This window comes from Podarcis raffonei, chromosome 12 (genome assembly GCF_027172205.1).
Source record: "Podarcis raffonei isolate rPodRaf1 chromosome 12, rPodRaf1.pri, whole genome shotgun sequence".
In the NCBI taxonomy this organism is placed as follows: Eukaryota; Metazoa; Chordata; class Lepidosauria; order Squamata; family Lacertidae; genus Podarcis; species Podarcis raffonei.
The window spans coordinates 16013279-16039332 of NC_070613.1; the positions used below are offsets into that span (position 1 = coordinate 16013279).

Below are 26054 nucleotides of genomic sequence, written 5' to 3' on the forward strand. Positions count from 1 at the left end.
TGGCAATAGTTTTATAACGCTGAAAAGAGTGGTTGTCAAATGCCAAACTGATAGGGTTCTCACATACTTTAAAACGTTGTTAGGTGCTGGCAATAATGAATCATTCGCTTGTGCCATAGCTCAACACAATACGGCATGTGGCATCACATACTTTGGTTGCAGTGGGCCAAGGAACAACATTGCACAAAAGCCATGTATGCATGCATATGGTTATTTGGGTTACAATTCCTATTCTGTATAAATTTGATTCTGTATGCAATGCATGTGCTTGTTTCTCAATGCTGGGTTATTGTTACGCCAGCATCTGGACTGCATAGTTCAATGCCTCACATTTTAATTTGGACCTGCTGCTGAGTGCAAATAGCTGAACACTCCCTGAGTACTATGAATGGTTGACCCCACAAGCTAAGATTAGTGTTTTCTAATGTTTTAAAATTAAGTTTTCTATAATGTGATGGGGTTCAGAAGGTAAGGTGTGTGTCTTGCTTTCTTTTGATGCACTTTTATATATTTGTCACTGGATATACGGTTAGCAGCAGGATAAAAAGGTAAACTGGATGTTCAGATTTACCGCTTGATGATTCCTTTTTCCTGCCATGGGGTTTATGTCCCTGACTATATTTTCTCTCTCTTCTGCTGCAGACTAACTTCAATGTAGCTGTTTTAAATGTTGGTGCTCCAGCAGCTGGCATGAATGCTGCCGTTCGCTCTGCCGTGAGGATCGGTATAACCGAAGGACACAAAATGTTCGCTGTCACTGATGGATTTGAAGGCTTTTCTAGAGGGCTGGTTCGTATATCCCAAAGATTGTATTTTTTAAGAAATCTCAATACTATGGGAAGTGTTATTGTGCTCAGGAGGGAGAAGAGTTATTGTGCTCAGGGTCTTGCCTGAAGGTTTAACACAGGCGGCTACTGTGAAAACAGGATTCTGGATAGGCCACTGGCCTCATCCAGCAGGCTCTTCTTATTTTCTTATTCTTAATTTTGTTTTAACTTGCCCTCTGGCAGGCCCCCAAAACTTAATTTTCCAGCTTTCAAAATGCACTTTCATACAAAGATTGGAATTCAAAGAAACCAGAGCTAGGTTTTGCACTGATAGCTACAATGCAATGGGAATGGAGAAGAGAGGGTCCTCCTTGGGGAGAACATATGTCGACTGCAGAGATAAATTTAGTGAAATTTGTTGCGGGAGGGGTGTTTGTGAGGTATTTTTAGAACACTAAGCACAAGTGACCAACACCACCAAACAACACGGAGCAGGAGTCTTGTTATGACAGATGGATATTGTGCATCTCCCACAGGAGCTCTCCTCATAGAGGCAAGACCAGTTTCAAATATAGTAAAAGCATAACGGTTTGATCTATTTTTGCTTGGATTGCAGCTAATTCTACCCCCGTACGTCTAAAAAAAATACCCTTAAAATCTTCTTGAAGAAGAAATGATTAACTATGTTTACATGAAGCGTTTGCTTCTTTGATACTTCCTGAGAAATCTTCCATATCAGATTCAATATATTGGGTCTCAAGGGTAGCTTTGAAGTGACCTTCGCAAGAGGCCATATTTGGCAGTTTGCCTATCCCGGAATAGCCGTGGGAGTATGAAATCTATGGAGATAAGAATACACGCTAGATAACTATTTCTGAAATTATATCACAAAATCTGTTGTGTTTGATTCTTGTTTCTCAATTGTGGTGGTGTTTGTTGACTGCTATATTTATAGTGTGCCCAGTCCTGGGACTCCTGATGCAGTCTATAATATATTATATATGTTAATATAAATTGTTCAAAAGAAATCCATATTGCCTCTTCATTTAACAGGTAGAAATTGGCTTGAACGTTTCAGAGCATCCTTCAACTGCATCACATTGTGACACTTGTTAGGACTGCAGAGTGGTAGTCAACTTAAGTTTTACTCAGAGTAGATCTATTGAAATTAATGGACCTATCATTTCAGTGTGTCTTCTCTGAATAAAACATAAAGTAATACCACCTGCAAAATTTCATTCCCAAACCATTGACGAGTTTAGGCTCAGTCTGCTTTCCACCATAAGGAGAGACCATTGCTCAAAAGTACTAAAAATATAAATTTATCTGCAGCTTTTATTATTATTTTTATTTATTGAATTTATATACCGCCCTATACCTGGAGGTCTCTTATTAGAATGCATTTGGACTTCCATTTTGTTTAACCCATTAGATAAAGTTAGAGCTGAGCCAAAATTTTTCTGAGATTTTTCTTTTTCTGAAACCCTCTGCCCCGCAAAAAAAGAAAGCCACTCCAAATGTTCTGTGCCATATTTTTGTTGGAGTCACCGTTCTCTGTCCCTCCACGTCCTTGAATGTCACTAGATCTGGGGCTTTGTGGAGGACACAAAATGGTGGCCAGACTACCAGCACAGTTAGCACTTGCAACAACAGCAAAACATACACCCCCCCCCACCCCATTGTGGGAGCGGAGAGAAAGAAACTGTGCTTCTGCTATTGCTAATACCGAGCCACATTGCGGAGAAGCTGTCACCGTCTTTATCTTCCCCCTAGAAAAACGTGTTGATTTCCCCAGTTTCTCTGCTCACAGGGTGGAGAATATTGAGAGGCCATCTGCACACGAAAAACATCTGAAGGAGTGCCAGAGCCCCGTGCCACATTCTGTGACCTGCCATTGTTTTTGTTTCTCTTCTCATATTAAAGGAATGCAATGTTTTTGTGCAATTGTTCAGGACAGAAGGTGTGTAGGCCTCCCTATTTCATTAGATGGTACCCTGGTCTATTATCCTCTCTGGAAAAGTGGAAGTTGAAAACTGAACTGCAAGAAACATTGGTTTGGACCCGCTGTACAGTGTAGTGCTGAATGAAGTTAACTTTTGTATCCATTGCAGAAATGACCTAAAATGTGTATCTAAACTAGGGCTTAGTAATTCAAAAACTATGTCTTTTTTGTTTTGAATTATAGATCAAAGAAATCAGCTGGGGAGATGTTGGAGGTTGGACTGGCCAAGGCGGGTCAATTCTTGGCACAAAACGGTAATGTGATCTTTCATATTAATATCTTTGAGAAAACTGACTTTCACACACGTGTGTGTGTAATTTAGTGTGAAGATTTATATACAGACTTGATGCAGCAGTCAATAAAGGGGAATTTTTTGTGAACATTGCCTATGCAGATTTTGGAAGATCATAGGGGCTGCAGAGCGAGAGAAGAGGACTGTGAAGTCCCAGTTCTTGAGCAGATCTGCTTATACAACATTGGATTCTGCCTCATAGTTTTAATTAATGCTTATTATAAAAAGGAAGAGAAGACTTGCTTAATGGTGTGATAGAAGGAGCGTCTATAACTTGATCCTGAAATTTAAATGTTTTTACCTCTGCATGTATTACAGATATTGTAAAGGGAAAAATAGAATTTTTTTTAAGGAACATAATTGATTTTCAGTTACATTTTTATGAGGCATAAAGTGTGTGTAGGTCGGACAATGTCAACCAGTCATCACAGGAAGCAAAGGCTTTTCACAAAGTGCTATAACGTAATAGTTTAGAGATTGGGTGTAACCTTCGAAGCTAAGATGTGGAAAAACACTTAGTGTAAAAAAGTAAAGAGTGTCTCTTTTAATCATATAGCCTTAAGTGCCCTGCAAAAAGCCTTTTTAACAGAGATGTGTATATATTTTAGTGCACTCCCTGGAAAGTATCTGGAGAAGATTGCAGAACAAATGCGAACTCATAACATCAATGCCCTCCTGGTAATTGGTGGATTTGAGGTATGTCACTTTGTTTTGTTTCCCTTGTGAATTCTTGTTAAATGAGCATGTAACAGCTGAAATATTGAAGTCAAGGATTAATGCTAGAATTTAGATTCCAGTAAGACCAGCAAGATTATTTAATTTAAACCATATCAATCAGTCTACAAGGTTCCAATATGTTAAATGTCTAGATATTAACTAAGTTACGTTACAGTTATGTAGTAGGAGTTGGAACTCTATGCGGGGTTTCTATTTTCATGTATCTTATTATGCTTAGAATTATGCAGTGGGTATTTTTTTAATGAATTGCATTTAATTAATCTTCCCACAGCATGGTGCCAATTCTGAAAGCCAAACTCCTGTTCAGGAGTCCAACTTTCCTAAACATGGCTTTCGTAATCCTGTTATTTAATCAACATTATTGAAATATTGATGTCATCCATGTAGGATTGATGGGGGGGGACCTTAAATTTGTAAGATTTTATTCTCTGTGTTATACAAAACTTGGAGGAATGCTTAGATGTATTTACAGCATTATGCTTGTCTGTTGTCTTATATATTCTGTTTTGGCCTTTCCTAGTGTATCTCTGTGGCTGGCAATAGATAGTCGTTTTCAAGTGAGTTGAGAGAGAGGCTTCACTTCCCATCTAGTACACATTTGTTTCTGTTCTACTAACATCTGTAGTGAAACAGAATTTTGAAACATTGCGAAAGCCTGTATACCAAATGTGTCATGAGCAGTGATTCCCTCTTTCAAATCACTTTTGACTCTCTGGAAAAAAACCAAACAAACCACTATTTCCAGCATGTGCGTGTTTGTGATACAGTAATCAAACCCCTCTGTCCAACCCCCATCCATGTTGCAAGCCTTTTCCTCTTGTTGTCCCCTCTAATTCTGCATTCGTTACCACATGTGCCCATCAGGCCTACTTGGGACTTTTGGAACTGTCCGCTGCCCGGGAGAAATTTGACGAGTTCTGTATTCCCATGGTTATGGTTCCTGCAACCGTATCCAACAATGTACCGGGTTCTGATTTCAGCATTGGTGCAGACACTGCTCTGAACACTATCACTGATGTAAGTTTCTCTTCTCTTGGTGCATGCTCACTAACATAGCTATCCCAGGTGCTGCTGACTACGGCTGGAGCTGGAGACTTTTGTGAACCAGAACGCCCCCAAAATATGATTGTGGCAGAAACTAGGTGTAAATACATGTGCGTGCATGCACACACACAGAGAGAGAGAGAAAGAATTTTTTTTTTTAGCCCATCGATTTCAGAAAGTTTGAAAACTACGTTTTTACTTTATTCATTCATACAAAAACTATATCGCACCTTTCCAAAAATTTGATCTTCAAGGTTTTTTACAAATACTTAAAACAATGTAAAAACATATATAATAACGGATCCAGTCAGAAAATAGCAGCAAAGACAGATAACCATTAAAAGCTCACAGTTAATTTGGCATTTAAAAGATTGAAATTATGAATTGGGGTGAATGGTTTTAGTTAATCATCACTCTTTGGCTATTTACTCTCTGAGGATAGAAAGAAGTCTGTTTATTTTCATCACACCTCCAATGTGCTTGTGCACATCTGTGTGACTTTAATTCATGGCTAGCATGCTCAGGATTTCTGATGGAGGATTTACCATTTTAAATAGAATTTTCTAGATTATTGCAAAGCAGATTGCTGTCGCAACACTGAAAAATAAATGCACTGCTGCTTCTCCATCTCCAAGGACACTTGTTGTAGTTTTTCCTCAAGCAGCCTCTTTTCTCCATTCTGTTTGGCAAACTGCTCTTTCTGGTGTCTCCAAAACATTTTATGATTTGTCATAAATCTGCTTTTACATGTGTTGAAAGGCAGAGCATCCCTCAGCGACATGCAATGAGCTATATAAATCTTTAAAGAACCCTGTAAAATTTACATGTTTGATTGTAACAGGTTTCATAGGTGCAAGCCTGCTTTATTAGGTGCAAAAAGAGAGACACCGAGAGCTCAAAGCAGTTCTGCTTTTTCCTGCTGATGTCATTCTTGGCAATTAAAGTTTTCTTTCTCACAAGACACTTAACGTATTTCCAGTTCTGGTACATAACATTCTCCACCTCTAGTTTTATAGGCAAACTAAGGTGAGTAATGGTCTCCTGCATGTTTTTTTGTTATCCTCTCTGCTTCATGGATTTTCTTGGGACCTGTAGATTGCTTTTCTGAAAGAAATGGTTTCTCCTTCTTTCGCATTATTCTCAAAATGCAGGTGTCACTAAGTTGGACTAGACTGTAGGTAGATGGTAGTTTCTACATTTCTTTCAGTAGAAGCTGAACCATCTTAGAATCGCTGTGGCTTCTATACGAGGGAAGCTGGTTTAGCATTTGTTTTCTTCAGTCAGTAGTTCTCAAATGGTATTCCGGTGGTGGTAAGGAAGAGAGGTTTCTCACCACTGTGATCTTCTGCTACCACGTTCAGCCACTGAGGATTATGGAATGCATACTCCGTTTCCAACAGGTACAGCTTGCTCCACACAGGAACTGACCAAGTGCCCTAAAGATACCTCAGAATCCTCTGCAACCTGGAAGATGTTGATGAAGAAAGGAAGTTCTAAAAACACTGGCATATATATTGCTTCCAGATGGAGGTTTAGCTTTCAAGCTTTTATTTTGGCCTTGGGCATCTGCCCATCAGGCTGCCGCCTGTCGTCCGAAGACAGGAAGTGCAACATAGTTGAGAATTGCAATGCCGTTACCTGTTCTCACCTGTCCTTTCCTGTCTTCATCTGAGAGTGTTCTCTCATAGTCCTAGCTGTTACATTTGATTTTGTGAGATCTTAACCTTTCTGTCCTTTTGTCCATTTTTCTTCTCTCACCATTCTTTTCCCCTCAGTTTCTCTGTCCTTCATCTTGTTTCCTTTCTGCTTCCCTCTCTGTCTCCTTTTCTCATTCCCTGCAGCCATCTTGGGCTCAGGAGTGATTGGTTTTGTGCTTTTTAAAAAGACAACTCTAGTTTACAGCCACCTCTTTCTGCTCATCTGCCTCCTCCACTGTGGTGGCCGCTCTGTTGAAGGCCACTCCAGGCCACAACTGATCGCCAGTTGAGCAAGTCTTACTGCCCAAGTGAAATGGCTTGTAACCTTGGGAAGAAAGTTACTGCATCATGTTGGAATTTGTAACAGTAAGCAATGTGAAAATTATGTGTATTTGGAGGTGTACCCTGAACATTAGGAAGAGCTCAGATTAAAATTGAGTACAATCCCATGGCCTGAAATTTTGAAGGAGAACAATATTCAAGGGGGATGAGAGATTCTGTGTTCAGAGCAAGAAGGTCAAGAAACAAGCAAATTGCCTGTTTAGGAAAGGTGTTGAAGTGTTAACAGAGGATGAAGAGAAGGTAGAACTACTCAACTCCCATTTCAGGAAAAGTTAGACAAATGATATATGGATGGATTTGCAGTCCAGGATAGGTAAGGAAATAGCTGGAGAAGAGAACACATAACAACTTTAAATAAGTTGATGTCTCCAGGGTCAGATGAAGTACATCTGAAAGTGCTGAAGGGGCTTGCAGAGTTTATTTCAGAACTGCTCTCTGTGATCTTTGAGAATTCTTGGAGAATGTTTGAGAGCCTGGACAGAGACAAATGTACCTATTTTCAAAAAGGGGGGAAAGGTGGATCTAAAAAACCACAGACCAGTTGGCTTGATGCTGATACCTGGCAAAACTCTAGTCTAGAACATATTATTAAGCAGTCCATCTGTGAGCATCTAAAAATGAATGCACTGATTACTAGGAGCTTTCACAGATTTATCAAGAATAGGTCCTGCCACACAACCATCTCTCCTTTAATGATAGAATGACTACTTTGGTAGATCATGGAAATGCCATGGACATAGTATATCTTGATTTCATTTTGTTGGCTGAACAAAACTACTGTTAAGTAGATTCACAACTGGTTGAACACTTGTACCCAGTGCACGCTTCTTACTGGCTCTGTATCAAACTGGGTATCAGTATAGTGATATGTGTTAGCGTTGGACCTCGACTAGGGAGGCTGGGCTCAATTCCCTATTCAACCATCAGGCTCATTGACAGTGCAAAGGATAGAGACTATAAATGTGAATAAGTTTTTTACATTTAATTTGCAGATTTATAAATCGCTTCACAACCAAAAGTTAACAAGGATAAAAACAGGATAAAATAAGATAAAATGCAAAAGGCACTCTGTAAACCAAAGACAACGAAAGCATTTCTAAAATCACACAATTAGTAAAATAAAATGACTGAGTCAGAATTCATGGAAATCCTTCTTAAACACAAATATCTTGATTAGCTGCCCAAATGTCAAAATACTCAGGGCTGTCTGATTCCAGTTAGTAACTCATTCCAGAGGGCTGGAGATGCAACACTAAAAGCCTGCTTTCTAGTGAATACAGTACAATGCAGGAGTGTAGTTGACAGGCACTGATATTTGGGAAAGGCAATCCTTAAGGTCACTTTGTCCCAAGTTGTTTAGGGCTTTTAATGCTAAAAGTAAATCCTTGACTTGTGGTAGGGTTGCATATTGGCACCCAGTACAGTTCCCTCAGCAGATGTTATACGGTGTGAATGGCATGTCAGAGCCAGCGACCTATTTCTGCACCAGCTGCAGTGGGAGATTTAGTGCCTATACTTCCGGGAGAAACTTCTTTGAGAGGAATGAATGAATAAAATAGAACCACACGGCCAAAATCTGAAGATTTTCATCACTTGATAGAACACTGCTATATAAAAAGTTCAGTTCTGTTAAGTTAGTGGTTGCATCATTCAGAAGTAAGAATTTAAATGCATCTTGTCAGGGATAAATGCATCTTGCAATAGTGCTGCTCTTGACAGGCGTTCACCAATCTGCTTACCTTTTGCTTTGGCCCTCTCACGTGGCCTGAGTTCAGCATTACATGAGAAACACCCTGTCCCCTTGACTTTGAAGATAGAAGAAGAGTTGTCTCATGTCGTGCTTTGCTTTGGCAAGCCTTGGCCTTCTCCACAGCCCAGTGTGATGATATGGCTGTCCCTAGCCTCTGTGGCATGTACAGAAAACTGGAGAGGAAGATTAGTAGTGCCCACAAATGATGGCCGGCTACTAAGCTGTGCCTAGCTTCTTCCGTGCTCCTAATCCATTTTGAAAGCTGAGTTTGACAAGCAGGGTATAAATAACCTCAATGGTTATTTTCCTCAACCTTTCAGAAAACAAAACTGTTGCTAATTTCCTTTACTACTAAATGACTTCAGTCTCTCTGTGCTTTCCACGTTCTGCTTGTTTCACCTTTCTACTAACTTCTGCCGATCTTTCTTCTGCACCAATGCAAATCCAGCAACCTTTGGTGGGTCTACATGAACGAAGCCCTTCTTAAAATCACCAGCTTGGGAAGCCTTTGCACCCTCGGAAAGTCAGACCTTCCATTGCCACGCACAAAGAGCCACTAGCATAATGCCTAATCAGTAACTATGCAAAGCCAGGGCACCAAGCGTGTTGCTTATCATTCCTTGTACCACCACTTCAGGCCTTCGATGGCTGTCTGCAGTTATTTGAAGCACGGCCCCGTTTTGAGGAGTTTTGCATTCCTATCTGCATTGTGCCTGCTACTATTAGCAACAATGTGCCCGGCACTGACCTCAGTATCGGTGCTGACACTTCCCTGAACGCCATTGTGGAGGTAAGACGGAAAATACTTAAACCCATGTCTGCAAGACGAAAGAGAAGAAACGTTTCCCTTTGTTTTTATGCGACTAGGTTATTGGTGCTGAATCAAAATTGTGTTTTCAAATTCTGAAGGTCACTGCATCGAAACTCCTGAAATTTAGCCAGGATCCCATGCACCAGATCTCTTCAACAAGATCAGCCCATAAAATGCAGGTGCTGGTGGACAGGAACAAGTAGGATGTGCTAGAAGATTGCACAGAAGGAAGTCAAAATGCCAAGTTATGCTCCCAACCGTCAATCATTTTAGCTCCCTAAATTTTAGTTGCTTTAACTATGCATTTTTGGAGCAGAAAGGTGGCACGAGCATTTAATTGCAACAAATTATTATTATTATTATTATTATTATTATTATTATAGCATCATCATCAGTGATTTTTTGGAGGGGAAGGTGCTGGTACTCACCATGAAGTTGTTACAATAAGTGCCACACTTGTAACATTTGGAGAGAAAAAAGGTGCTGGTACTGCATATAATAAATAATAATTATTAGATTATTATTTTTACCCCACCTATTTGGCTGGGTTTCCCTGGCCACTCTGGGCGGCTTCCAACAAAAGAGTAAAAATACATTAAAACATCAGTCATTAAAAACTTCTCTAAACAGGGTTGCCTTCAGATGTCTTCTAAACATCAGATAGTTGTTTATTTTTTTGACATCTGATGGGAGGACGTTCCACAGGGCAGGTGCCACTACCGAGAAGGCCCTCTGCTTGAGTACCCCTGGAAAAAGCTACTGTTGTTGTTATTAAAGATACTTCCTTTGTGGTTGCTATCCTGCAGGAATTCAGAAGAGTGTTGTAAGATCAAAACAGAGATGTTAGAAAGGCACAGTCTCCTACAGCTGAAAGCAGTGTTCTTTAACCTTTGGTGGATCACAACTCCCATCATCCACAGGCCAAAGATGATGGGAGTTGGGTTTCCATATGTGGGTGAGTTAACAAGGTTGAAGAGCACTGATCCTAGAGGCTAGGGCTGCCAGCTGTGCATCAAACTCCCTCCTTATGGAAGAGTAAAGATGAGCCAGCACAAAGACAGGTGCTTTTGATGTTCTAAATAAATGGGCCCCGTGGTGCCAGGTTGGGGGGGGGGTTGCATTCTAGGGACAATCAAAACCATGAGATCTTCTCCAGGTGGAAGAGAAAACTCTGACTTCATAGAGGGCAGTTCTGATGTTGGATTCCCATTGTCTGCAGTGCGAAATTTTCCAATGTCACAGCTCCAGATGGTGATGGGGTGAGAAGGATATGTGTGCTGAGGTCGACCAGAGGAAGGCTGGATGATGATGATGATGATGATGATTTATTGAATTTATATACAGTGGTACCTTGGTTTGCAACCGTTTTGGATTACAACCACATCAAACCCTGAAGCGTGTGTCCCTTTTTTTTGATTACAACCCATTTTTTTTATTACAACCCAGTTTTTTGGGGGGAGGCCCCATTGGCAAAAGCGCACCTTGGGTTACAACCTGTTTTAGTTTACAACTGGACCTCCGGAACAGATTGTGGTTGTAAACCAAGGTATCACTGTACTGCCCCATGCCCGGAAGTCTCAGGGCAGTTGGATCTGAAGGACCCAACACTTTGCCACTCCTCCAACTCTTTCAAGCTAGCCCTGAAGCTGGTATAGCTCAGTCTCTTTTATTTACTTGGAGGGAAACGTTTTGTTCTTGAAACGTAAGAAGTAGGGATGTGCCCAAGAGCATTTCCACTCTGCTGCAAGAATCTTTCAGAGCACTGGGTATGCTAGGTCGACCACCTTCAGTTCTCTCCCTTCCCTGCCCAAGACACATGGTCCTATAAACTAGGCAGTTGAAGAAACTGTTAGTTAATATTATGACAATATATATCACATGTCAGACTATTAAGTTACCCAACTGATTGCTTTAGAAGGTAGTAAAGTGTAAGTAACAATTCTATCCGGATCCATATATTATAAAGTATATAACATCTGTTTCCTTGCAAGTTATATACACTTTATTTCCATGAATGGAACAGTGTTTCTAGAATGGGCCTTTCTTGCTTTCCTTTCCTACATTTACCCCCAAAATCAGATCTGGAAGGTTGGGGGATATATTGTATTTTGGGGAGGGGGCTGCAGATGAAGGGGAGAGCAGTTGGAAATGGTCCTCTCTCTTATATGTACTGAAGAGCAACTTTGGATCTGGCAGCACAATATTAGCCATGCTTACTCAGAAGTAAGTCCTGTTAAAGTCAGTGGGACTTACTCCCAAGAATGTGGGGTTAGGATTGCAGCTCAACCCCGTATCATTAGAGGGGAAACCATCTGACTGATAGCAAAGGCTTGATCTCGGTCACAGCTTATGTTGAAATCTAAGAATCAAGAGGAGTCATGGATTTTTGTTCCAGAAAAATGGCATTTGTAAGATTTTCTGAAAAAAACTACTGTTTTTTTATGCCAAGTTTCACCTAATATTGTGTGAAGCATTGCAGATGACTTGTGGAAATCTCAGATAAATGTTTTTGAACTAATTATTTTTAGTTCTCATGGTACATGATAAAAACGAAGCAGTTGTGGTCCGAATGATACTAAAATATCATCCTTAAAGGGTGGTGAGCATTTTGGTTTGAAAGTCACTAATAGACCATTCTTTGCTAGACATGCGACCGAATCAAACTGTCGGCAAGTGGGACAAAGCGACGTGTGTTCATCATTGAAACTATGGGTGGCTATTGCGGCTACTTGGCAAATATGGGTGCCCTCGCAGCAGGAGCTGATGCTGCGTACATCTTTGAAGAGAAATTTGATATCCGAGAGCTCCAGGTATGCAGATCCTATATTTTACCTATTGGCTACCTTGGGCTCCACTGGGAGGAAGGGCAGAATGTGGACTGAACTCAATAAGTAATAATATGTAAATTCAATATCTGTGGAGCAGGTATATCAACAGATTTTTCACTGGCTAATGGCTCAACGCTGCACATGAGAACTCTTCTCTCTTGACTAGAGTTGCATTAGGGGTGACATAAAGTAATGGGATTTCTGTCTGGCAGGCCACCTTAAGGATGTGCACAAAGCAAAGGTTAAAAGGTACCCCTGCCCGTACGGGCCAGTCTTGACAGACTCTAGGGTTGTGCGCTCATCTCACTCTAGAGGCCGGGAGCCAGCACTGTCCGCAGACACTTCCAGGTCACGTGGCCAGCGTGATGAAGCTGCTCTGGCGAACCGGCACCAGAGCAGCACACGGAAACGCTGTTTACCTTCCTGCTATAAAGCGGTACTATTTATCTACTTGCACTTAAGGGTGCTTTCGAACTGCTAGGTGGCCAGGAGCTGGGACCGAACGACGGGAGCTCACCCTGCCGCGGGGATTCGAACCGCCGACCATGCGATCGGCAAGTCCTAGGCGCTGAGGTTTTACCCACAGCGCCACCCGCGTCCCTGTATAAAGCAAAGGTTAGCAGTGGGCAAATTTACATCACTTGACTCACAGTCATAAATGATGCATTCTTTTTAGGCCAACGTGGAACATTTGACTGAAAAGATGAAAACCAGCATTCAACGTGGTTTGGTGCTGAGGTAAGCTGACTGCTCACTTAAAGTGCACTGTAAAAGGAAGTTAATTTGTTCTTGGGATGGTACTTTGGATGGGGAGAGGAGAATGGCAAATGTCACCACTGGAAAGTGCTGTAATTCACTGACAGAGTGCAGGTTCAATCCCAGAGTGCAGGATCTCGGATGAAAGGAACAGCAGAGACTTCTGCCTGAACTTTTGGGAGAGCTCTTGCCAGTTATAGGAGACCAGACTGGAATAGTTGGACCAATAGTCTAGCCTAGTATAGGAGCAAGCATGGACCAATGGTACCAAATAGTATGGGAAACAGCCTTACTAGAAAAATTAACCAATAAACTAAAACTGACACGGGGACAAATGGAAGAAGACACCTTCATCCCAGTATGGCTCCCTTTTATCACATATACAGCCCAACAAGACAACGACAAGAATCCATCAACAGCATACGAATCAATATGGCTAACCTGATTCAAAAACACCCACCCACCCCACTCACACATGTAAACAAGTATCACCACAGCCGATCACAAACAAGCAACTGCACCCTAGGCCAGCCCCAGTTTCTCTTACCACCAAAGGAACACAAGCGAATAGCAAAGAGAACCTGCACAAAGGACACTGACACAAAACCCCACACATACTTAAGTAAAACAGAAACATTACCACCCGACCCCACCCCTACCCACCATGGCCCCCTCTACCTCTTCCCCCCTTTTCTTCCCAATGTAATAGTAATGTCTCAACAAATGAAACTGACCTGTAGAAAACGTAACTTGAAAAAAGAGACATTGCACATACTATTGTAAATCAAAAAAACCGAGAGAGAGAGCCTAGCATAGTATAGTATAGACAGAGCCATCTCCACGTCCAAAGGGGGCACCCTTGAAAATTATGTTGGCTGCTAAGTCAGTTCACCCACCCCCCATACCCTGGTGAGCTTGTGGTGGTTGGCAGTAGCAGTGCAATAGCCCACCATGGGCAGTGGCTAAGTCCTTGCCATTTGAGATTTCACTCCAGGACATAACAAGAAATTTCTGGAATGGCAGGCAGCTTCCAGCAGCCACACAAACTTAAGAAAAGGCCAGGCTGGGACTACAATTAGACCCGAGCCAGCTCAGGTGTCAGTGCCATACGCCAACACTGCGCCTCATTAAAGGGCAGTTACATATGCTCAGCCATTATCTCTTTCCCTGTCCTCACATTGCAGCTGGACAGCTTTTTTTTAATGTAGTGTCCTATTTCAGTTTTGAAGGCGATAAGCTGTAGGGATTAGTACTGACAATTCTCTTCAGTTGTATTTGCACCGCTGTTATCGTTACTTGTTTGAGAGTCAAGTTTAGGGGCACGAAATTCCCTCAGGATGTTTGGGTCTGGTCTGTGCCTGTGTGGAAGACTTGGGTTCCATAACGAAAGAAAGGCAGGATATACATGTAACTCGATAAATATAAGCCAACCACACTTATGCTTGTGTTGTACAGGAATGAAAATAGTAGCGAGAATTACACAACTGACTTCATTTACCAGCTCTATTCCGAAGAAGGGAAAGGAGTCTTTGATTGCAGAAAGAACGTATTGGGTCACATGCAGCAGGTAGGAATACCTTACAAATTCTCCAGGATAAAGCAGGAGGCTTAAAATGCTATTCTAAGTGCTGCAGTTGTGAATGCAGGAGCTGGTTTCATGTTTCCTCCTGGACTGGAAACCTCCCAGGACAAATGCTGCAGGGCACATGGCTTCCAGTACTTAATTTCTGCATCCATCACCTGGGACAAAATCTGCCATAGATGCACATACATCTACATAGCTTGAAAGGGACCTTTTTGCCTACTTCAGTGTTGCAGATAGTATTACGTAACAAATAGCTCTGTTGGCAGAGCAGGAGACTCTTAATCTCAGGGTGGGTGAAAGTTGCCTGCCTTGCAAGGGGGTTGGACTGGATTGGCCTTTGTGGTCCCTTCCAACTCTACAATTCTCTACTTCTAAGTTTAATAGCATTTAACTAGTTTTAATACTAATTCATTGGTAACACGGAGGTATAAAGATATTTGCACTGGGACCACAACCATTGAATTGAGGTCTCGCAGCTCTGTATGTCAGTACGACTTAAATTATAACTATCTGATGCTGCACAAAGAACTGTATGTAGAAGCAGTCATTTATTTATGATGCTGCCTTTGTTCAGTGGAGACCAAGTTCACTGCAAGTGCAGGTAATCTTCCAACCTGGATCCCTAGTTGATGTCCACGATTATGGGCATGCGGCAATGCCTCAGTTTCCCCCTAAGTGCAAGGCAGGAAGTCTCGTAATTGCTTTGTAACTCTGAACAGAGTCTTAAAACTTCAACTCACTGTTAACGTTGAATTTCACAGGGTGGCGCTCCTTCGCCATTTGACAGAAACTTTGGGACAAAAATTTCAGCAAAAGCTGTACTTTGGCTCTCCAAGAAACTCAAAGAATGCTATCGAAGAGGTAAGGAAATGCTGATGGCATTAAAAAAATAAAAATTAACTAGTTTAAAGTGTCAGCTGCTGACATCAATAGGAAAGTGCCAAACATGTGATACTGAGTCTGTGAGGCACACCTGTTTCTTCTCTTGTATGTTATCACATCTATGAAAAAAGGCTTAGCTGCCCTGTTTTATTTTTCCTTAACTTGCTGGCAATATTGAAGCCAGGGACAAGTGAATTGTCTATTTCCAGTAATGGCACCTCATTTGTACAGTGCTCTTCTAGTTTGAAGACTGGAGTCTTGAATCACTGTTGGCCTTTTGAAAGCAGGCTGTGTTTTGATGTGCTTTTACAGTATCTAATCCTGCTTGCTTACATTTTTTTCTTGACTTTTAAAAAAAAGATTTCATAGTTTATATTGCTTCTAAACTGCTTTGCAGGCCCACTTCAGGGCAGAAAGACAGCATAAAATTATTAAAAGGTAATATAGCAAACATTTACAAGCGGCCGTTAATATTTCTTAACCAATTAGGCCAGCTCCCTTTCTTCTTTTGAAAAGGCATGTTAAGGACCAAGGTTGTTTGCATTATCAAGAATATTTGAGGCTGATAATTCAGAAAACTTAATCCACAATTCTTTATTTACAGGGGCTAAAGTATCCATGCATGTTAGGTATACCTCATGGTATTCTATATATCAAGCCACATTCAAGTTGTTGCAACAGAACTAAGTAAAAACCCGTCAGTTACTAAGGAATCCTTCCACTTAACTGACTTCTAATTTTCTGAGCAAAACTAAGTCTAGACAAGCTTACTCAGGGGGTAAGATCCACCAAATTCTAATGGTACATTGTTTGAGTAAACCTGCATAGGATAAGGCTTCAGATTTCTTAGAATATTAGGCAAATTACCAAAGCTTGCCATGATTTGGTCATGCTGATTGATATTTTACTTCAGGGTAGTCAACTTGGTGCTGTCCAGTGTTTTAGACTACAGCTTCCATAATTTCTGGCTGGTTAAGCTGATGGGCATTATAATTCAAAACATCTGAAAGGCACCATGTTGGCTATCCCAGCTCTACTTTTTTTGATTATGACAGACTCCTCAAACTGTGCTAAAATGTGTGAGTAATCTCAGAATTCCAACCCCAACCCCCCAAGACTTAAAAGTTCCTGACAATAATTTGTAAAAACATAGGAATGCACCGCGTGAGTTACATATATTCTTCCTTTCTTGTTTTGTTTTCTTGGTTGCTGCACGGATCACAGACGAAGGTAACATGCTTCATTCTTGTGCAATTTTATCAGGTTTGAGGAACAGTTCCTACTGTAATGATGAACAATTTCTAACAAAAATTAACTATGGCCAATGACACCAGTTATTCATTCATTCTCCTTCACTCTAATTACCAATTTAAAAACCATGCCCTCTAACACAGTTCCAATCCCTAATTTTTGTTGATGTTCCTCACTGTAATATTTCAGTTAACCAAATTCAATTAAAACCCTATGTGGAATTCTTTAACATTTCATTCCCCCCCCCTGTACACTATTCCCATATGTTACTCTTTGTATAGCTAAAACGAGAAAATGTATATTTTTATTCAAAGGAAGGGTATTTGCCAACACTGAGGACAGTGTTTGCCTCCTGGGAATGCGCCGGAGGAACCTTATTTTCCAGCCTGTGGTTCAACTGAAGGATGAAACAGACTTTGTGTAAGTAAAGACAGTGCAGAAAAAAACTACAGCGTCCACACAAAAATTAGAATTAAGAATTGGTATCTCTTTGGGGACAAACGGTAGACTCTAGTTCAACTTTAGACTTGAAGTGCCCTCCCCCCCCCCCAAAAAAAAACCTCCTGGGATTATTGAAAGGAGAATTTCTCTTTTAAAAGGACCTGGCAGCGCTGAACCAGACACAATCTTCTTTCACCCCCTTTTTAATCTTTTAATAGCAAATGCTTCCAATGTACTGTTGCTGTTGTGGGTGGTGCCCAGCTATTGGGTAGCATGGCAGCTGCTGAATTTTTCAAAATTCTCTTAATCCCTGCATCATCTCTACTGGGTCTTTTGCCCAGCCAAGCTTGGATTTTAAGAGAAGCAACATGCCCCAGTGGAAGAGCATAAACTTTGCCTGTAACATTTTGCTTCTGCAGTATTATTTAGTGGCATCTGTAAAGACCTCAGCCTGAGCCATTTGACTGCTTTGGCTACCTGCACTAGACAAGCCAAGAGTCTCACTGAGCCCATGGTAATGTTGGCAGACTTGCGTTAAACTGCTTGTCTAAGCAGCAAAACCAGCAAATTAGAATCTTTGTTTTAATGGAGGAAGGGGAGTGTGTTTCCATGATCTAATGGCTCTCCTATTGCATAGCTTGTGCAAATAGGCAGCTAGTTTATCTGCTGGGCACAAGTTGACATGACAGCATGTCACTAGCACTAACTCTCCATATAAACCAGCTATTTATATAAGCAGTGTGACAAGACCCTATTGCAAAGTTCCTGTGTCTTGTTTCAAGTTGATCAGCATTCTCAGTTGGTGTTTCTTAAAGCCTGCCTATAAGCTTAAATGAGTTCTAAAAGCATTTCCCCTCTTTCTTGCTAAACAGGCACCGAATTCCCCGCGAACAGTGGTGGCTGAAGTTACGGCCCCTGATGAAAATTCTGGCCAAATACAAGACCAGCTACGATGTGTCAGATTCGGGCCAGTTGGAGCATGTGCTCAGACCAAAACAGGCAGAAGCGTGAGCCGACGGGTCCAAGGTGTCCTACTGTTAAAAGGTTGCAATAGCTCTTCATTGTGTGTCAACGATGCTTTAGAATACTTGTTGCAGCTTCGTTTTGTAACATCTAAGTTATTGTACCAGCACTTTATGTGGAAAAACAAAAAGCCGCCATCACAGACACTCTCTACCTGGTATTGTCCTAGGCTTCTTAAAAAGACACCACACAAAACACCCTAGAGCCTAACTTAACAACAAAAAAACCCAACTTACCAATGTGTTCCTTACCAATAACCTGTGCAAAAATGGTTCTATGCACTCCGTGTGACGCTATTCATCTCTTGCACTTTTACCAGATAGTGTTTACACTTAAAGAGTATGTTACAGAGGCTTAGTTTTGTGTCAAACTAAAAAAGGAAACTTATATATGTCCCCCAACAGAATAAAATACTATATTAAAAGTAAGCTCTGGAGTCATTTGTTCTGTACAACCTGGGACAAGCTTGCTTCATCCTACCCACTGGCTAGAGCTTCTCAGGGCTACCCCATGTTACCAGCCCTAGCTAATGTGACCAATGGTCAGAGGTGATAGGAGCTGTAGTGTGGCAACATCTGGAAGATGCCACGTTGGCTAACCTGCACTAGCTGAACGTGCTCTTAAAAGGAAAAAAAACATTGTATTTCAAGGCCTACAAATACAAGGCAATTTCTTGCTTGTGTAGCAAGTTTTTTATGTAGTGCAACCAACTTCATTCCAGCTGCTTGGGTATCTAAAGAGCAAGAGCAAAAGTAGCAAATGAAGGTTATGATTTTTCTCTGCTGTAATTCCAAAGAGAGGCCCCAGCTTCAAAACTAATGTTTGCCACAACCCCTGCAGTGGCTTGGATTCCAAAGCAGATGTAAAGATAGCTTGTTAGATCTGCTCTGGAAGAAAAATGACTTCTCCCTATGCTTAGAGCCCTCAATCGGTGTGGTTAGCAGAGCAGCCACATGGTACCCAAGTAGGCTGGGGCCAAGGAGCAAGACAGCTGGAATGCATCTCATGTGTAAAATCACCACCTGCTTGAGTTGCATATATATTAAGATGGTAGGAGCAACCCTGTATTCAAAATTCCCAGTATTGATATGAGTGCTTCTGCCAGTACATCCTTTACTACCTAAAACACCAGGGAAGAAAGGAGTAACCTCTCGCCAACTACATCACTCAACAAAATGGGGCAGGCACAGACTTGCCTTCTGCTGTGATGTCTCTAAAGATGAGCTACCTGATGCGGGAAGAAGAAGTCCCATGACAAGATACTAAGCAGAACAACTCATCAGAGGCTGGAAATATTTAATGGCACAAGGTCGAAACACACAATATTCAAATAAGAGTACTGAAGATGGTCAATGACCGTAATCTTAAAAAAAAAGGAAACCCTAACTCTTATTAGACATGATTTAAAGAAAACAGAAAACTTAATTGTGTGCTTCTACAAAGTGCTAGGTACCATCTAGTTAAACGTAATCATGATCAGCTAGGCAGAACCAACAGTAGTTCCGGTGGGAAATTAGTCAGTTATTGAGCTAGTTTGGGACCATAATCCAGAGCTTCAGCTTGGCAAATAGTGAAATATTGACAGAGGGTGACATCCTGCTTGAGAAGTAAGCACCACTGTGGAGTCAAGCTCTTTAAGATGACACAAGTGTATTGCTGTCCAGTCCTGACAACACTGCTCTAGAGGACCCCAAGTTATTTTGGTATCTGTCACACACGATTGCATCTAATCTGCGCCGGCAGCAAATATCATCGTATAACCCACGAAGGGTCTTTGGCAGTGTGTGGGTTTTCTGGGCCAAGAATAGCCAGTCCTTTTGTTCTCTTCCCAGTGGCAAGATATCTGAAAGTCAACAAAGCATGCACCATTAGTCTACCGTTCATTTGCAATTGTCTGTTCAGCGGATAAGTGTAGGGAATATTAGGAGTCTCCAATTCTCAGGACTCAATGGGCAAAAGTGATGCTTTTGTTTTAAACTGCACTGGGATCATTATTGATAAAGGGCAATTCAGAAAGTGAACAGCACATGTCATTCTGAAAAACATTTTAATTTTAGACAGCATCAAAGTCTCTGAAGCTCCCTTTCACTTGATGCTGGAGGGTTGTTCAAACTGGAGAAGTAGAGCATATTTGTATGTACGCATTGCTCAGTCCGCAATTCATGCTTGGCTTGCTTATGAGTTATTCTAGGGCTTCACCACAGTCCCAATGACACCTTAGCATACTGCCATCCAACTAGCTAGATTTGATTCACAAATCTAGGTTCTGTGTAAGTTTTACACATCCAACTGTTTTGTCCCATTATCCCATTCAATAGCCCCATGCCTCAGGAAACCCACAATCCTGAAAATTAAAGGGCTGTGTGGCAAACATCAGTTCCCCCCACTCCCCTTTTGGGTTTTGGAAAGCTATCTGAGAAGTCTCACACTTCCTGGTCAGGCACACAAACTCACTTGTTGGCTGCATCTATGAGGTTATCTTTGGAGACTGCGAAAAGATGCTCTCTGTGCCTCTGCTTCATCTCATCGGAGATCCCGTACAAAAAGGTATTCATCCCTACAAAGAAGAATTCACAAACGTTAAGAAAACTAACTTGATTCTTAAGAGTGAAAGCAGCAGGTGGCAAACCACACCTCCATCCTGCAGCTCCTACTTTTAGACATGTTTCATAATGCACTGAGATCACTCTCAATTCTTCTGGAATGGCATATGTAGCCAAGAATTATGCAACAACTTTTAGATAATTTCTCCATGTTGGAAATGCCTGATAATGTCAGAAACTCTTTTTGGCTGCAATTTAGACATATGAAACTGGGTCCGCCCCCCCTCCCCCACTGAAAAGAATCAAAGATAACTAAAATACGTGCAAAATCATATTTTGGCTTTCAGACGGATGGCTCTTTTGATCCAGGAAAGGCTATTCACTCTACTCATTTGGCTCAATCCCAAGGTGAGAAGTCAACATACCTTTGTCCGATGGTGCTTGGGGAGCATCTACAGATGCAAACATGGCAAGCTTGGCTTCGTCGATGTCTTGCTGCGTGAATTTTCCTGCCTTGGCCCATTCAGCGGCCTTTTCAAAAGTAGACAGGGTACCCATTGAATTTGGATCCCTAAAATGCAAGGAAGGCACAGGTAAGTTTATACAGCCAGTTTTTTTTACAGAGAAATGCTCTTGTTCAAGTGGTTGCTTTTTCTAGCTTTGCCTCACACTGTGATCACAGATAGATGAAAACCCAACTGCTAAAAAGCAGTGTTGACTTCTGAAGGGTAATTCTGTCCCAACGACATTGTATTGAACAGGTTCTTACAACAAATAAATCTGTTTGGCTCACTGAACTTAGAAAGCTTGAAATCATAGGAACATAGGAATGTGTTTTAAATTGAAATAGACCTTTGGCCAATCTAGCTCCATATTGTCTACACAGACTGGCAGCAACTCTCCAGGGTTTCAAATGGGGGCCTCTCTCATCCCTACCTGGAGATGCCAGGGATTGAACCTGGGACCTTCTGCATGCAAAGCAGATGCTCTAGCGTTGAGCTACAGCCTTTCCCTGCCACTGACCTCAGGACCTGATCCATATATTCAGTACATCCCAACACTTACAAGCCTTACAGTGCTGGCATTCTGTTCAGCACTGCAAAAGTGGAAAGCAATTAAGCAGTTCTCCCACCACTGACGTGTTCGTGCTTTTTTATGTTATGGGATTTCCTCGCAATTTAAAAGCACTGATCTGAGTGCTCTGGGGCAGATAGCAATAATCTACTCTCCCTTTACCACTCAATGACTTGTACAATTCCAGTTCCTGAACTCATTTTATTTGGCAGAGAATGCTGGTTTACAAAAAAAACCCCAAAAAACCAAGAACAGTCAAAGGAAGACATTGTGGTTCCACTCAGTCAACTAGTTACCTATAGGAGTAGAAACTGAATATGCCATTACTGGCAAGTTGCGCACCACCTCCATATGCACCTCCTTTCTCTCTAATTTCCGTATGCAGAAATTTAGCCGTCATTAGCCGGGCGAGGATGCGAAGGCTAAAAAAAGAGAGAGATCGTTGGTGAACAAGAGATTCCTGCATTGCAGGCGGTTGAGGCTAGATGAACCTTCCAACTCTTCAATTCAGATTAAGATGCTCTCTCCCCAGCCCTTTTTTCATTAATAATAATAATAGATTTAAGTCTGCATGAACAAATGTACCTAATTGGCAAAATTTCAGACTCGGTAAGATTTCATACCTTGTCTCCCCACAGAAGTCAGGATCTCCACATTTCCATACCACATTTTTTTTCTCCTTTTTAAAAGCACGAGACTTATGCATGTAAGGGAATGTGCTTCTCCAAGTAGAAGTTTTAATGCACTTGCTAGATCATGGTGTCCTCTAGCTGCTGCCAAGACTGCCAACTCCAATCAGCCCCAGTCAGCAAGGCCAGGTAGGGACGATAGTAGTAGCAGTGGCTACCCCTGTCCTAGACATCCCTTGGGGAGAGTGAACTGGGGACCCTACAGGCAGAATCAGTGCCAGCTACCTGGCTCCTTCTTGCTGCTCCAAAGCAGCGCCTCTACCTAATGAGTGCCAGGAGAGCGCAGGTGTCATTAGCTCAGAAGTGGTCCCTTATCAGCTGCCGTTACCTTGGCAGCAATGCCCCCTGAAGACACAAATGGGAAGCAGTGTTGCTGAAGCCACACCCCCAAGCAAAGCTTGTGAGCCAAACCCACCTGTGCCCCACAGACGCTCTCCTGAGCTGAGAAGCAGGCAGCAACACAGAGCAAACAGGGAGGGGGAAAGAAAGCCTGATTTTGTGCACTGTGGGTCACCCTGCCTGTGAGTCCAGACATAAATGCACTACTTGTAGCAGCCTCTAACTCAGAAAACACCCCAGTGTTTTGAAAGCAAACGTATTCCCGAGAGCACCGTCGGTTGTTTCTGAATTCAGTTCTCAACACAGCCGGAACTGGATATTTAGTTTATTCAATTCTGATCACGCACTATTTGGCAGCACTTCCCATCATCCTACCTTGCGTGATCTGGGGCTGTAAAGGGAACTGTCCGAACGCAGGCGCCAACGTAATTGACAGGGAAGGGCAGAAGGAAATGAGTCTTCATCTGGCATGGCTGGAAAGTGGGATCCTGGAGGAAAAGTCACATTGTGTTTCGTTTAGATCACCTCTGGCAAAGAGTGTGTAGAGAGAAGAACGAAGGCACTCAATTTTAGGTGACCGCCTCTTCTTACCCATTCAAGAGCATCAAAACGAGTCCAGAAAGGTTAATAGTCAACTCTACATTTGGTTACTGGGAGAGAGAAGGAAGGAAGAAAATGAGACCACAAAGTCTCAATGTGATTGCTTGAAGGGCTCAGAACAGCCAACAGCAAGGGAAAAGAGGGAAAGCATTTTAAGAATTTGATGCCCCCTATTATTGTTTTTTAAGGGCAGTAGTTGTCAAAGGCAAGGAACAGCTCAGCACAGCCCCACATTTGAAGGGGGCACAGTTTGCAAAGGGGATGTGCATTCCCCAGGCGTACAACAGAATACACTTTCACTTGGCATGTAACTTAACTCTCTTCTCCCTCCATCCCTAGCCTAGCGTTGCCTTTTATAAGCAATGAAGGCAGGGCTTGGGTTACCTCTAATTTCTGGACACAGCCCAGCAACGTTAGTAGCTTTAGAAATATAACTTTATGAAGGCCCAAGTGGGGATAAATCAGGAGACAATCTTTGGAATACAAGAGCAGACTGTTTATATTCCATTCAACTTTTTTAAAAAAGATCTTGTATGCCACTTTGAAGAACTTTCTGGAGGCAAAAAATGTTTCAGAGATGGGTCATAGCTAAGTCGTCGCCCTCCAACCAGTTTGTGGGGCAAAAATTGCACCCTAGATGCACCTGCCATTGTTGAATTTACATAGAAGGAGGTCTACAACGAAATCTTTCTTGGGTAGGGACAGAAAAGTTACGGCTCCAAGAATCTGCTGGACTCCAACTCCCATCAACCCTGACCACTGGGCTATGCAGACAGGGGCTGATGGGAGTTGGACACCAACAACAATAGGGCACAGGATTGCCATTTTTGTTCTAAGACATTTTTCCTGTGCAGGTGACAAACAACATCCTCGATTGCCAGCCACTTATCACTGACCGTTCTTCTTCTCATAAATGAAGAAAGCACTCAAACAAAACAACTCTAAGAAATCTTGATTTTTGCCACTGGGGTGGTTTTTTCTTTTCTGTCCAGCCAGTATGGAGAAATATTTCTAAAAGAAAAACCAACTCACAATTGTTTTTTTGGGATGGGGAACATTTTACTTCCCCAAGCTTCTACCCGATTTTAGCTTCCTGCTAAGGCTTCAGGTTCCCCCAAAAAGTGACCATAAAGGAACACATTAATCTTCAGAGCAGTAAGGCTCAATTTGGGGAGTAGTGACAAATACTGGCAACTTCGACCTAAGGCAAATGAGCTAAGACTCACCGTAATGAGCTTCCTGGTGATCTGGGAGCAAGCAAGCGCCTCACTGCCATCGGTTTTGGGGTCTGAAGGTTTCTACAAAGAGAAAACTTGGTTGAAACAACAGAGATCCGATTGGTTTCTCCCAAGTAACCAGCACAGCTTCCCCAAGCATTTCCTTTCTGCTGTGTCCAATATTTTGCTGCTGATCACACTAAGGGTTGCATTCAAAACATGTCCTGCAGGCAGTGCTAATGTTGGGGTACCCTGTGAGGATTACAATGTAAGACAGGGGTGGGAAGCCTCCGGGTCAGGGGCCAAATGTGGCCCTCCGTGTCTTTCTATCTGGCTCTCCAAAAAACCCCTCTCCCCAGGCTGAATCCCTCTAGGGCATCTGCTTTGAGCCCCCAGTGTTTCTGCCTAACTTACACTGTAATAATACATGAATGGAGAATGGGGATATGACTCTCAAGAGTCCCATGGACTGCAAGAAGATCAAACCTATCCATTCTCAAGGAAATCAGCCCTGAGTGCTCACTGGAAGGACAGATCCTGAAGCTGAGACTCCAATACTTTGGCCACCTCATGAGAAGAGAAGACTCCCTGTAAAAGACCCTGATGTTGGGAAAGATGGAGGGCACAAGGAGAAGGGGACGACTGAGGATGAGATGGTTGGACAGTGTTCTCGAAGCTACCAGCATGAGTTTGACCAAACTGCGGGAGGCAGTGGAAGACAGGCGTGCCTGGTGTACTCTGGTCCATGGGGTCACGAAGAGTAGGACTCGACTAAACGACTAAACAACAACAACAAAAGGGTCACGGCCATTGCTCTGCCCACACCCAACTCTGGCATGTGGCCCCCAGAAGGTTCTCTATAAAGGAATGCGGCTCCCAGGCTGAAACAGGCTCCCACCTAGGCAATGAGAACAGCCAAAGCAGAAGTGGCATGGGCTATCAGAAGTGACACCCCCCAGCCTTCCATCCCTCCTCTGGCTTTAAAAAACTGCTGCAGGGGGCTTCATACATTATTGGAGCTCTGATCTAAATCCCCATCCCACTCCCAGAAGCTATCTGGCTCACTGGGGAGAAATACAAGCACTGTTGGGGTATCTCCCTCTACGAGCTAACAGCATCTCTGGAGGGAAGCAGTCTATGTCTTCTCTCCCTCTCAATACTCCTCAAATTCTATTGCACAGATCAAATTTGGACACCATCAGCAACACGTAGAATTCAGCTGTAGTATCAATGAACCAAAAGGCACTGCCCCTTCTCATCTCAGCCTCAGCTCCCTCTGGAAGGGATGAAAGAATAGTACTTGAAACATGCTAACATTTCTAGGAACCACAGCAGGAAGGAAATGTGAGAGAGCAGGGGGAGGTGCTCTTGACAGCCCATGTT

The 26054-nt window shown here is 42.3% G+C and overlaps 2 protein-coding genes across 5 annotated transcripts in view; one reads left to right on the top strand and one right to left on the bottom strand.

The window, feature by feature from the left end:
* Positions 1-18637, top strand: part of PFKP (phosphofructokinase, platelet) — a 61583-nt gene extending 42946 nt beyond the window's left edge. The window contains exons 14-24 of one of the 4 annotated variants that reach the window (XM_053409459.1): positions 643-789; positions 2953-3023; positions 3670-3757; positions 4664-4816; positions 9270-9422; positions 12089-12253; positions 12948-13009; positions 14483-14594; positions 15374-15473; positions 17060-17165; positions 18059-18637. In XM_053409459.1, coding sequence (XP_053265434.1) covers positions 643-789; positions 2953-3023; positions 3670-3757; positions 4664-4816; positions 9270-9422; positions 12089-12253; positions 12948-13009; positions 14483-14594; positions 15374-15473; positions 17060-17165; positions 18059-18197 — 1296 coding nt within the window. In that variant the 3' untranslated portion in view covers positions 18198-18637. Of the gene's footprint in view, positions 1-642; positions 790-2952; positions 3024-3669; positions 3758-4663; positions 4817-9269; positions 9423-12088; positions 12254-12947; positions 13010-14482; positions 14595-15373; positions 15474-16098; positions 16694-17059; positions 17166-18058 lie in introns of those variants that run through there. The other 3 variants (XM_053409456.1, XM_053409457.1, XM_053409458.1) reach the window with 3 other exon arrangements.
* An 851-nt stretch (positions 18638-19488) lies between these two features.
* Positions 19489-26054, bottom strand: part of PITRM1 (pitrilysin metallopeptidase 1) — a 30372-nt gene continuing 23806 nt past the window's right edge. The window contains exons 22-27 of the mRNA XM_053409455.1: positions 24681-24752; positions 23230-23342; positions 22123-22248; positions 21178-21323; positions 20664-20766; positions 19489-20052 (exon numbers count right to left, since the gene is read on the bottom strand). Of these exons, the coding sequence (XP_053265430.1) occupies positions 19959-20052; positions 20664-20766; positions 21178-21323; positions 22123-22248; positions 23230-23342; positions 24681-24752 (654 nt within the window). The 3' untranslated portion in view covers positions 19489-19958. The remainder of the gene's footprint in view (positions 20053-20663; positions 20767-21177; positions 21324-22122; positions 22249-23229; positions 23343-24680; positions 24753-26054) is intronic.